The 14,335-nt window shown below is 38.4% G+C and overlaps 1 protein-coding gene across 1 annotated transcript; it reads right to left on the bottom strand.

Annotated features, from left to right (window-relative positions):
* Positions 1-1,709: 1,709 nt before the first annotated feature.
* Positions 1,710-13,162, bottom strand: LOC143863416 (putative F-box protein At2g36090). Its single transcript, XM_077374104.1, has 2 exons — positions 12,932-13,162; positions 1,710-2,937 (listed from the first exon to the last, which is right to left on the bottom strand). Exon 2 carries the CDS (start codon positions 2,929-2,931, stop codon positions 1,813-1,815), a length of 1,119 nt encoding a protein of 372 aa, XP_077230219.1. The 5' UTR covers positions 2,932-2,937; positions 12,932-13,162; the 3' UTR covers positions 1,710-1,812.
* Positions 13,163-14,335: the final 1,173 nt, after the last annotated feature.

Genomic DNA, 14,335 nt, shown 5'->3' with positions numbered 1-14,335 from the left:
AAAGTAATAATTGTTATTTGGGATTTACTAGGGACCATCGCAGAAAGGCATTTCGCACCCGGCTGTTGCATGTGAGAGCAGCCACACAGGCTCAATTTTCAGCAGATTTTGAACCTACATACCTCAAGGTTGAGATACAAAGCTTCAATTAATTGAGCTATAGGCCCAACCCCAATTATTAATAGTAGTAGTAATAATAATAATAATAATTAATTGATTACGGATTTGCTAAGGACCATCACAGAAAGACAATTTGCAGCTGGCTGTTGCATGTGAGAGAAGCCACACGGGCTCACTTTTCAGCAGATTTTGTCTTATTTAATTCATCTGAGATGGCTGCTCTCACATGCAACAGCCAGCCGCAAAATGCGTTTCTGCGATGGCCTTTAGCAAATCCCATAGAGATTTGCTTGGCCATTTCATTTTCTTCTTTATTTTCAGAACGGGTTCTGTTTTGGAAGTGTTCCTCAATCTCACAATTACCAAGATGTTCTTAGAAGCCAATAAGAAAAGATTTATGGGTGATTGAATGGCCACTGGTGTAGGTAGGGAAGCCTCTAGCTGTGCACCCTACACATTGGCTTGAGCCCACAACTTAAAATTGAATATTTTCAAGATTTTATTCATTCTTTTATATTCATGCTCAGTTTCACTGGCATTTTGGTAATTGAATGGGCTAAATATGAGTACATGAATAACCAGCTCCATTTAATTTGATACTCTTGAACATGGGTTTAACGAGGGTACCTGATTATGTTCTTTTCTTGGGTTGGGTTGGATACCTAAATGATTTATAAATATGGGTTTGGGTGGAAGCTTCAGCCTACTATTGTGTTTGTGGGATAAAGAAAAGACAACAAGAGCAACAAGGAAGCAAGGAAGTAGAGTTCTTCTTGTAAAGATATTTGCTTTTTCAATTGAGATTGGATGATTCTTCGATTATGATCAATAAAGAAGGACAAGTAAAGTTCTTCTTGAAAAGATATTTACCTTTTCAATTGAGACGGGACAATTCTTTGAATCAAAGAATGATCAATAGTATTTAGGTATATTGTCTCTTGCATAGACAGATAAATCCAAGGGTAATTGCTATCAAGGTTTAAAATTTCGGTTTCGGTGCCAGTTTCGGGCCCTAGAATTTCAAAATTTCGACAGAAATTTTGAAATTTCGGTCGAAATCCGGTACACAACCCGAAACCAATATTTTATTTAATATTAAATTTCGTTCGAAATTTCGGTAAAATATTAAATTAATATAAAAAAACAGTTTTTTTTACCGAAATTTCGACTGAAATTCCGAAATTTCGGCCGAAATAAATGACCGTTTCGGTTTTGGTCGATTTCGGTGTCGGTCTCCACCGAAATTTCAGATTTCGGTCGAAATTTAAAACCAATGTTGCTATATCCTCTAGTCGGATAGGAGAAATACACAATGTAATGTTTATTAAGAAGGATCTAACTCTCATCGAGTAAGCCCAGTTTTTACCTCTAAATATACCCTTATTTATGTACACATGACAATATTAGGAGGGCTGTTTGGGACTACCCTCAGATAAGCATGTCGTCATATGGTTTCCTTTTCAATAATGACAAGTCTATGTTATCTTACACTTCCCCGGTTAGCTATTTAAACGTTGTTACAGCACAGGAATTGGGATAATTTGATTAGTTTCACTGTCAAAAACAAACTCTATCAGAAAGTGATCACATACAAGGGAACATATACCATGTTCTCTCTATATACATAAGAAGACTTTTACTAACCAAAACAAAATTATCAGACCACAGCATTAGAGAAGAAGCTGATTCTTATCATAAAACATAATAGCAGAACGTGATAAACGCGGCAATGCCACTTAAGATACATAGTCTGTCCAAACGGGTTTCATTTCTCATCTTCTCCTCCTTCAATTCACTCTGGGCTTTTGAATACAAATGACAACACTCTAAAACCTTACTGTAATTTTTGCTCCTATGGCAGCTCAGAGCTTCTTTCAGAACAAGCAAACTGTTTCTCCCATTAACATGAGCACCTCCCATATCTTCCAATTGCATGCTTAGCTCTGTTAACTTTAGACTTGTCTGAGTACCAGTATGGATGACTCTAAACTTCATAACAATGATGCATTCTACTACTTGACATGGAAGGATATCTTTCGCGGGAAGAACAGACCCAAATCGTATCAAGAAATCCTTATCAGTTGGCCAATGCCTTTGGCCTCCAAGAGGACTCCAACTAGCAAGATTAGCCGCTTGTTTCATTTTTCTGTTCACTACAATCCAACTAAGCCTAATGCCTTCGCGAAGCTCCCTCCAAAGTTTCCCATCTTTCCTTTCCCTCTCTATAGACATGATTGGTGGTAGCCCATCGGCGACTGAGAGGGTAACGTTGGCTTCATGTTCATCGTCCCTCTCTGAATAGCCTAGTAGATCAATTCGAAATGGGCAGTTGTAGAACCACCCATGAAAGCCATCTGAACAAGGAATGCCCCAAATGACTTTTGAGTAAATTGCTTTATCATTGTACCTTACATCCACGATAGAAACAAAATCCGAAGGAGAAACACTGTCAAATTCACCAATGTCGCCATAGTATTCTGCCTCGGCCCATTCTTCGCAGTATTCAAGATCCGAGTCCCATTGAACTATCGGAACATCCTTGTTTACAATAAGTGGAAAGCAGTCTGCATAGAACTTCCGAAACCCGCCGATCGACGAGATCAAGTTGTTAACATCTTCCCTATTGGTTGAAGGCCATAAAGAATGGCAAACATTTTCCCATATTCTCTCTTCTCTTGATATAGAACAAAAATCGGCACAAGCACATCCAGCACTAGCCAGAGTTGAGCCATCGAGACGCCCTAATATATCATAGAAGATGTCGCTGCTCAATGATGTCATCCTCTCCACATGTGCCACTGACATTGCCATGGGCCTCTGGTCATCAATAGAACACCAAATCACGGAATTCAAAACACGAAATCAGTTAACATTAAGGCCCTGTTCGTTTAAGATTATTACAACCGATTGTGAGCCCAAAACCAATTGTTGGACTCAAAATTACGTTTGATTTTCAGTCCATTAATTGGTTTTGGACTCACAATAGGTTGTCATAATCTTAAACGAACAGGGCCTAAGAAACCAGTGGCTATGGATAGTAGATCCATTAGTTCTGGTAAATATGTCAAATTGAAGAACATCTACTTTGAAAATCACTAGAGAGATTTTCTCTAAATAAATCTCAGAAACTGAAGACTAGGAATATGTACTTACTGAGAATTATCAAGGATTCTCTATGGGAGTTGCTGGGCTATTTTTTGGTACAATAAATCACACCATTAATGTTTAGCACAACAGAGCATTTACTTCCATGTTTATCTGACATGTTAAGACATTAGGGAGTAAATGATCTTAGCTATTGGACCATGGAATCTGGTTATGTTTGATACTGGAATTTCTTTTGTAATCAGTTTGTATGCTTCTTAAGTTCTTAGTTTATTCTCTTGGGAGAATTTTATTCACAATAAACAGCTTAAGTCTAAACCTGATGCAGATTGTAGGCCCAATAAGCGGCATATTTGCCCATTAAAAGTTTTAGGATTTTATTTCCATGTCATTTAGTTTCTAGGATTATTATTTACATAGTTTAGTTTTCAAGGCTTTTATTTTCCATGAAATTTTTACTTTCATTGCTTATATATAGGCCACATGTATTAAAGATTTTCAGGTTTTGATGATGAATTAATGAATTGAGATAGAGTTTCTCCCCTATCCCTCTTCTTCTTCCCTTTCTCTTCTTCTCTTATTCTTCTTCTCATAATTCTCCCCTCTAATTTCTTGTCTTCCCTCTTCTTTCTTCGAATCTCTTCCCCTCCCCTTTTTCTATTCTTCTTCTCATCCTCTTATTCTTCTCTTTTCCCCTCTTTCTCCTCCTTTGGGCCACATCAAAACCATAAAGAGGTTTTAAACTCCCGAATCTACTCAAGACTGATGAGCGGTAGAGATGACATAACATCAAATTTTATGTGTTCTATGGTCTTTAGGCATTTACTTCTGTAGAAAATGTAGAACTGTCATTTCATGCATATTTTTTTAATTGGATAAAAGGGGAAGTTGACTGTGAACGCATCCCATTATCAATAAATTTGTTTCTTCTTTTTTCTTTTTCCCTATGATTTGGGCGACACTTTGAAGTGATTGCCGACACACGTATCGTGTCGTGTCCGACACGACACCCGTGCCCACACTCCTTTAGACACTTTAAGTGTACTGCTAGAAGTGTCAGTAACTTTATATGTATGTATGTGTATGGGTGTGACACTATTTCTAGATTTTTAGGGTTTGCCATGTTAGAGACCTCATATCCGTGTCGAAACTCGGAGCATGAATCCATGTCCACATATCATGATCATATGTACTTTCTATTTAGATGTGTCCCTGTTTCTAAATTTTGGGAGTTCACCGTGTCTGACACTCCGTGTCCGTGTCGACACGCGACACTCGTGCCCGTGTCCACAAATCAAGCTTTTTCTATTACTTGGTGTCAGAGATTTGATCCAAGATCTGCTCGTTGTTCTTCGAAATCCATAAGATCAAGACCAGCATTCTCCTTGTCAAGACTATCAATAGAGGATACTGATTGAAGAAAGATCTTGATTACGCAAGAAGGTCATAAGACTGAAATTAGCAGTGTATGGTAGATTCTTCCTCAATCAAAGGGAAACATGCCATTAAAAAGATCTTGATTCGTGAATATTTATCATCAATTTTTGCATAATTTTTAGGGATCATTCGAAAGGCATTCACAAAGGCTTTTTAAGATTTGAAAATCTGAAACTCGAGTCTAGATCTTGACATTTCTTTCCTATTCTCATCATGGAGTTTTTTCACAAGGGAATAAGGTTATGCTTGGTTGTTTTCTATGAGGGAAGTATTGGATGTGGCTTTACATCATGTAGATGGGATTGAGAGCTCAAAGCCCTTCTTTCTGCCGTCAAGTTTGCCTATTTTTGCAGTAATTTCTTAAGTAGTGACATAAGGATGTTCTAGAATGTTGAGTCCTTTTTGGAGTGTTGTGATGCATTTTAAGCGCACGCATATGGAAGCTAATTTAACTTCGAATTTGTGTTTGAGATTTTTTTTTTTTGGTGTGTGTGTGGAGGTTAATGTCTGAAGAAACGTCATCCAACAGCTCCATGACAACACAAAATACATACTAGACCCAAGAAAGTAGTCAAACTTCAGATGGACCACCTTGGAGTCCATATCACAACGGTCAAATTGGATGATCAAATCATCTTGAGTGGTCTCAGGCTGCCAAAATGATTTATCAGGGAGAGATCCAAGATGGAGTGAATAAACAGGAGAATAAAGGAACCTAAGAAGATGATCGCACTATCAAAGATGGGAACAGAAAAACCTTATTGTAATATGTAATCACTTTTCCCTTTCAAACAACAAAATCCTGGAAAAACCTCTCAAACCCACAATTTGTTTTTGAATGGTGGAAATTTATTATTATTTTTTTAAAAAGGTGAAAGCCAATGATGTCAAACCCATTTTCAAAACCCAAATCTTCTCTTGTGATCAAATCACTCTATTTTAACCTTGTGTGCCCTTTTCTTTCGATTCCTCTCCTAGCTCATCCTCTTCGTTTCCTATGTTTTCTAATCTCGTCGCCATTGAACTTTTCCATTACAACTTCCTCTTGTGGAATGGGGTCAAATCTCTCTCGTCCATGCCCAACGACTCCTTGATTTTATTTTTTTTAAATTGACAAATATATTCATACCAGCAAAATTACAATGGGGACCAGTAGTCCCACTAGATTTACATAGTATGAATTGCCCAGGAGCATTCTCCTTGGCCCAAAAGAAAAACCCATTACCCCTTACATTACCCAATAGCCTCAATTTAATCGAATCCAGCAAAAAGTGCCAAATTTGTGGGACCCCCAAGTCAAGATCGTGACCTGCCACGTCACACCGATTTCTCCACTGCAATCTGCTGGCAAACTCAATTTTCAAAAATCCCGCTCGAAGGCTCAGAGCTATTGTGCGCCACTAACCGTGCACGGTAGCCAACCACCCAGCATCATCATCCAATCTCCGGCAGCCTCCACCTCGAACCACCACCAAACACCGACGGCTCCCCATTAAAAATATATCAAATTCTTCTACCATCTTCTCTAAAAACCTACTTCCCCATTAAAAATATATCAAGTTCTTCCACCATCTTCTCTAAAACCTACTTCCACTAGCCCAAAAATCATCCCATCCAAAAGTATACTCATAACCCTAATCCTAAACCGTAACCCTAAAGACTATACTACTCCCCCACCTCCTTCCCCAATCAACCCTAACCCTAACAACCCTAAAACTCCCCTCATCTTCCTCCTCCTTCAAACGTTAACCCTACAAGGTTCATTGCCGCTATCCACAACCTCCCTCACCTCCATATCCAACCTCCTCATTTTCCCCTGAATTCAAACACCATTTTCCTTACATCGGCCCCTTCCACAGCCTCCCAACAACTCCCCCATCCATTTTCTCCATCAACCCTAACTAGATCCGGCCCTTTCACCATTAAATACGGCCTTCTCGAGCCTAGCTCCGACCATTCCGCCCTATATATGGCCCCCGGCTTTCCATGACCCCCGGATCCGATAATCCATGGCTGCTACGGCCTCACACCGCCTATAGCTGGCCTTCCACTGCTCCAGATCTAGCACCCCACGGTCTTTCACGGCCACCGGCAACCTTCGCGGTTTTTCCCGGCTCCAGGTCCAGCTTCACGGCCTCCATGGCTTCAGATCCGGCCTCCACGGCCCTAGATCTAGCCACCACGAAAAAGCTATGTTCCAGATCTGGCCTCCACGGTTCCCGATTCGGCCTCCGCGGCTATCTTTTGCCAACCATGGGAGAGACGGTAAAAAGAGGGTTAGCAATGAGGAGAGAGGGGGCAAACGAGCGAGAGAGAGGGAGAACGAGCAAGAGACAGAGGGAGAGAGAGCGAGAGAGAAAGGAAGAGAGAGCGAGACGAGAGAGATGAAGATGTGGGAGAGAGAGGGGACGAGAGAGAAGAAGACGAGAGGGAGAAACCGCCTCCCTCCCTAGGCCGACGCCTTAGCGAGGGAGATTTTTTATCGCCCTTTTTTTCAGATTGTAGTTGTGTATGCAATAAGAACATTAACGACTCCTCGATTGTCTAGAAGGTTTAGATTTTTCTCCCGATAAATTCATAAAGGTGGGCATTTGAAGGAAAGACTGGGGGAGTCTATAAACTTACAAAGTCTAATGATGATATGTGGGAGCGCAACCGAGCATATGATTCATGTTATGCAAAGGATCCATTTTTTATAGTATAGATTAGACTCCCTTTCAAATATTTGCCAAGCTTCGAGCATTTACTGTTTCAGCATGATAGCATGTTGTCTGTGACTAAACATCTAGGAGTTCATCGAAGCCTCCCACGTCTCCCCACAACCCTTCGAAAAAAAATTCTTTATTCATCTCACAATAATGGATAGGTATGTGGTCGAGGTCATGGTCGTAGTAATGGCGTAAAACAAGGTTATCCCCCTTATCACCAGTAGCAGTACTTTTATTATCCACAAACACCTCATGGCGATAATTAGAGTCCTTGTCTAGGACATGGTGCACATCCACAAGCTTGGAGTGGTCTTCCCCGACACCTCAGTCATCTATTGCTCACGCACAACATTATTCGTGTGTCGCTGGGTCCATTGCCTCCTACCACGCTGCACATCCCCAACCTCATCTTATGGTTGCTAGATCTATGGAAAATGGCAACCGCAACCATACATCTGTGGACTGCTACTATAATGGTCTTCTAATGTCTCTCATTCTGCCTCGACACATCACGTGGAAGACTTAGCACTCAACTCACCATCCAAAGCTTCGCTAGCTGGGGATATGAGTGCCACTCACTATAGATGATACAGGTAACATGAGTTCTTCGATTTCATATTGTGATTCTTCTCACATTATCATGGATGATGGATCCTCCTTTCCCACTACTCATTGGTAGGGTTTATATCTTGTATCTATTGGCTCGTTTCATATTACCTAACGTCTATGGTGTACCAAGTATTCAGTGTAAATTAGAATTGGTTTATCAGTTCAGTGTATTTTATCTTTACACTTACTTTTGTTCTTGTGAGGGAATTGTGGAGTGTGAACAAGGAAGCAACTCGCTAGAGGTATACTGTAAATGGCAACCTCTACTTTTTAATGGACCCCCTTACTTCGATGCCTTCAGAGTCTAGTTTAGGGGTTGAGATCTAGATTGCATCCACATCATCACCTTTGCTGTCCACATCATCAACTTATCTTTCGTGTAGGTGCCCAAGTGAGGATAGCAAGCACAGCCAAGGTCTGTAAGACAAATGTAATCCAGTTTTTCCCCAAACAATATTTCATGTGGTGAGACATTATTCAAGACCAGCAACCGGTTAATGAGAAAAATGACAGCCAGAAAGGCATCCATCTAGTATCACCGTGGGGTACTGCTAGTAAAAGAAGTGCCATGCAAGTCTCTCGAATATGATGGTGCTTACGCTTGGGAACTCTGTTTTGCTAAGGAGTATGCATACATAACACATGAGGAGCGATGCGTTTTTTTTTTTTAAAAGTAGTGATGCGATGAACAGTATTGATGAACCCGAGATAAGTTTGGAATGGAGTAGAGAATTCACCACCATTTCTCTGCACGAACATAATAGTGTGACCAAATTGGTGTTCAACCATGTTTTTGAAGTGAAATAAAACAAGTTAAACTTTCAAATTTTGTTCTTCACTAGATAAATCCACGAGTATCTACTGAAATCATCCACAAACAAGATGTAGTGTCAATAGACACAAAAAAAATGCAATAGGTGAAGGTCCTTGTAAATCAGTATGAATCAACTGTAGTTGACGTGGTGAACTAAAATCGATTAAAAAGCAATTTCTTACTCTTTCCTGACTGACATGCCTCACAAATAGAGAGGTTATTCTACTTATCTGAAATATCAAAGAAATATCTATTCATAAGAGAAAATATATGAGTTTATTGATGACCAAGATGTTTGTGACAAATGCTCGCAGGGGCCCGCTATCCAAAGAAATTTTGCACCTTATTCTCATTCACATTTTCCGTCGAGATGGGGTAGATAGCTCCTTTAATTGGTTCACCGAAGAGCACCCTTCCCCTTCGTAGATCCTTCACTTTAAACCCCATGGAGAGAATTGAAACATGCAATTGTTATCACGTTTGAAATTCCCAACCGATAGTATATTCTTCTGGATAATTGGAACATGCAAAACCATTGTTGTTTAAAAATAGGAGTGCATGATAGGGAGTTTCCAACTTGGGAGATGGGGGTATTATTATCATTTCCAACCATAACTTGGTCACAACCATAGTTACCAGGGTGGGAAATGAATTCGGGAAGCGAAACGTAAAACGGAAATGGGAAACGCCGAGAAAAAATAGAGGGGAAACGAGAAGCGGGAAAACGATAGAAAGTCGCATGAGAAATGCATTGAGAAATGTCTAAAGAAACACATTAGAAACAGTTCAGAAACAATAGAAAAAAGCAAATGAAATCACATGAAACACTCGGAAAACACGAAATATATGGTTTTGTATATTTAAAATTTGTTAATTTCAAATTTCTATCTGAATATTTCGTATTTTTATTTTTTATGACAATATATGCTATTGTTCAAGGAAGCAAGATTCTTACCTGGGAGTGGGAACCGTGATTCCCCGGTTCGCGAATCCGAAGCGAGAATCTTCTCGAATCTCCCGGTTCGGATTCGCCGGAAACCCGATTCCCACTTTTGGGAATCGCGATTTATGATTTGGTATGTTTTTTCCAAAACAATTTTTGTAAGTTTCCCACATGTTTCACATACATTTTCTACGAGTTTTCTATACGTTTCTCAAGGTTTTACACATGTTTCTCATGTGTTTCCCATTCGTTTTGAAAATGTTTCTCCAATTTTTTATATCATATTTTGGAAACGTATCCAAAAAGCGGTTTAGGGGAAACAAGTTTCCCACCTGCCCAAGAAGTTTGCTACTATGGTCACAACCACGATACTCAAATGTTTGATGCAAAACTAATGGATCATATGTCATATGACTGGTTGCTCCTATATTTGGATACCAATTGGAGTCGACGTGGTTTCCATCATGCATAATTGCAATGGGGTAATTACTCGTGGTTGAATGCTTAGAAGCACCAAGAGGGTGCAGGAGCGTCGGGTCGGGGGGGTCTAGAAGAGACTAAAGTTGGGAGCGCCATGGGAGCATTTATGGAATATTTCTTTATATGTCTTTCAAAATTAAAGTAAATGAAAAAAATAGTAATTTCCAACCATCTTCATTCTTCATATATATCTTTCAAACTTTAAGTACATCAAAAGTGGTAATTTCTATAATTATAAAAACTCCCACGCGTCATTATGGACTCTCCCGAGTCGACTCCCTTTTACCTTGGCCGCATTCTGCGTTTTGTTATGAATGATCTCGACTCCATTATTTCCTCGAGATTGAAGCTTCAAGGAATTCAACAGGTCTTTCTCTCACTCAGTCCAAGCATACGCTAGATTTATTATATCACACTTATTACCAGAGCTGAGCCTTGCTCTAAACCAGTTGATTATGGTTCCAAGGTCAATGCCAAGGATGGAGCTTTACTCTCGGACCCCACCGAATATTGTACCATTGTGGGGGCTATTCAATATCTCAAATGACACAACTAGATATTGTCAATGTCGTCAATCAGGTGCTCCAGCATATGCATGCCCTGACTTTTATCCATCTTGTTTCTGTAATGCAAATTCTTCGTTATCTCAAAGGCACATTGGGAGTGGGCATTCGATTCACTCCTAACTCCATTCATGATCTCTCAACATTTTTAAATGTCGTTTGCAAGGGATGCCCACCGGCCACGGCTCAACAAACAGCTTTTGTACCTACCTTGGTCCCAATCTCATTTCTTGGTCACATATCTTCTTAAAGATGTTGGCATCACTTACACTCGGCCATCACGGAACTAGAGTCTAGACAATATCAATTCCATGTACCTCAAGGTAAATCCAATCTATCATGCCCATACAAAACACAGTGCCATTGATTTCCACTTTGTGCGAGAACATGTTGGTGCGGGTGATATTCACATACAATATGTCTTGATTCATGATTGGTTTGCTGACATCTTCACAAAGGAATTGCCAACTCTAAAATTCAGTCTTCATTGCAAACTTTTGCCGTTAACATAGTTGAGGGGGATTATTAGGAGATGTAAATAGTTAATGTCATCAGTTTGAGAGGGATAATTACATGAAAATATTTGTATTTCTATCTACATACCCAAAGGGTTATATCTGTAAATTGTAAAATAGCCTGTATATAATACATCGATGCTACCCTAATGGTCAAGCAGCAACCATTCCAGATCATGGTTTAAAATTTCGACCGAAATCCGAAATTTCAACCATTCGGTCCGAAATTTCATTAAAATAGCCTTTATTTTCTTTATATGTATTTCAACCATTCGGTCCGAAATTTCGAAATTTAAGTCCGGAATTTGGAACCAAATTACCAAATTTCGGACCGAAATTTTAAACCTTATTCCAGATACCGTCTTCTATTGCGAGAATAGGAAGTTACAAATTAAGGCTCTTGAGAATTCAAAGTGTGTGTGAGCAGATAATTTGCAAACATTATTTGAAGTCAAAGGTGTTCGTAATCGAGCCGGAACAGTCAGCAATTTTACAAAAACTTCTTTCAAGACTCATTTGAAAGCAAATTGCAGGAATCTACTGGACAGTTTGGATACATGGATTTTATAATCCCGGATTGTAAAATCCTGAATTTTTAAGCTAAAATCTGGATTCTATATGCTAAAACCTAGATTTTACAACCCTGAAAATGCACAATCTAGGTTTTAGCTGATAAAATTCAGATTTGAGCGTATAAAATTCCGGTTTTAGAATGTAAAATCCAGGATTTTGCAGTTCTGGATTATAAAATTCTATAAGCTAAAACCGAGATTTTACAATCCTGAAAATGTAAAATCCAGGTTTTAGCTTATAAAATTCAGATTTGAGCGTATAAAATTCAGATTTTAGCCAGTAAAATCCAGGATTTTGCAGTTCCGGATTATAAGATTCTATAAGCTAAAACCTAGATTTTACAATCCTGAAAATGCACAATCTAGGTTTTAGCTGATAAAATTCAGATTTGAGCGTTTAAAATTCCGGTTTTAGAATGTAAAATCCACGATTTTGCAGTTCTGGATTATAAAATTCTATAAGCTAAAACCTAGATTTTACAATCCTGAAAATGTAAAATCCAGGTTTACCTTACAAAATTCAGATTTGAGCTTATAAAATTCAGGTTTTAGCCAGTAAAATCCAGAATTTTGCAGTTCTGGATTATAAGATTCTATAAGCTAAAACCTAGATTTTACAATCCTGAAAATGTAAAATCCAGGTTTACCTTATAAAATTCAGATTTGAGCTTATAAAATTCAGGTTTTAGCCAGTAAAATCCAGAATTTTGCAGTTCTGGATTATAAGATTCTATAAGCTAAAACCTAGATTTTACAATCCTGGAAATGTAAAATCCAGGTTTTAGCTTATAAAATCCAGATTTTAGCATATATAATTCAGGTTTTAGCATGTAAAATCCAGAATTTTGCAATTCTGGATTATAAAATCCTTGTATCCTTAGATCTAGTATGAAGAGAAACAACCTAAAAATCTTTCAGATTCGTTTAAATCCAAACGCATCCGAACACAAATTGAGCCATAAAAAACGAAAAATCAAACACTCATAGGTTAAAAAAAAAAGAAAAAGAAGAAGAAATCTAAATTTCAGACAATTAAAAACACGGAATTTTAAGAAAATTTCTCACCTCCTCCTTTGCCGTACGATCGTCTGTTCCCAAATCAGTCTCAGATCAGATAAAAACTGAGTAATGAAATTTCGAATTTAATGGAATTAGGGTTCAAGGGGTAGAAAACAAGGAAAAGAAGATTCGAGAAAATAAAATTCATCTGATTTTTATGAATGAAAGTAGAGAAAGGGATTGAAGAGGGATTTGAGGGGTTTTGATTTTGCCTTTTTCTCATTTCATCTCGTGACCCACATTAATTTTTTAATTATTTCTTCCTCTTTGTAAGGGATTTGCTAGGGAATTTCGCGGCTGAAAGCCAGAATGGCTTAATTTGCAGTAGGTTTTGTCTTATTGAATTGTTTTATCTGAGGTGGCTTTTTTCGATGCAAAGTCGTTCGTGAAATGAGTTTCAGCGAAATTTTATAACAGATCCTTAATTATCAACTCGTATAATGTGAAATGACTAAATTGCCCTCTTCCTTGTATTATCAATGTATTGTTTTTTCTTTGAGTTCTGCTAGAAAGAAGCTGATGAGTAAAATGCTCCCATTTTGTGCAATTATTAAAACACGGTTGTGCTGCTATCATTTCCCTATCATTATCTATTTTCTGTTTAATTTCTCTATTATTTTCTCTACAGTTTCCTGGGAACTAAACACGGATAATTTCTCTATGGTTTCCTGATCATGGTTTTAAATTTCGGTTTCGGTCTCAATTTCGGCCTTGGCCGAAATCCCGTAATAGAAAAAAAACCTGAAATTTAGACCGAAATTTGGTAAATCCGAAATCTCGGATTACATAAGTTTCAGTTTCGGTTTCAATCTCAGACGAAATTTAAAACCATGTTCCTGATAACGTTTCCATTTCCTATCTATTTACCACATCATTTCCATTTCTTTTCCCAATCAAAAGAACCACATGAACAGTAGCCATGTAGTGAATCTTAGGGAGGATGTTGAAGTTTGGAGAATGATAAGACTGAAGGGCATCCTTGCAAAAAACAAGTTACAAGGGCGTTCCCATTGGTCTATCTACGGAAAATGGCATTGACTCATATACAATTAGAGTAACTTTCATGAGATAGGCCAGTGGGGGTGCCCTTGTGGGCACCTTTCAGTCTATCATTCCTCTTCTGTTTCCGACGTGTGCTTAAACAAAAATAATAATTTTCTATCAATTCAACGGTTGACAAAAATTGTCTACAATTGGATCAATCAAATCTTGATATGGATACGGAATGGTTCGGGCTGATGAATCCATCCGTTTATATCAATGCGCAATAATGATAAAGAAAATGAAGAGAAAAGTTTACAAACAAATAGGTAAGAATTTTAGATATTTTTTTTCTACCACCGGTGTGTACACTTTTAGCTATGCTTCACCATTTATCGTTGAGATAGAGATCATTGTCATTGTAGAACA

The sequence above is a fragment of the Tasmannia lanceolata genome, unplaced genomic scaffold (assembly GCF_043159265.1).
Source record: "Tasmannia lanceolata isolate RefF3 unplaced genomic scaffold, GAP_Taslan_0.1 ptg000002l, whole genome shotgun sequence".
Lineage (NCBI taxonomy): Eukaryota > Viridiplantae > Streptophyta > Magnoliopsida > Canellales > Winteraceae > Tasmannia > Tasmannia lanceolata.
The sequence above is the reverse complement of the archived record's forward strand: the minus strand, read 5'-3'. Positions and strand labels throughout refer to the sequence as shown.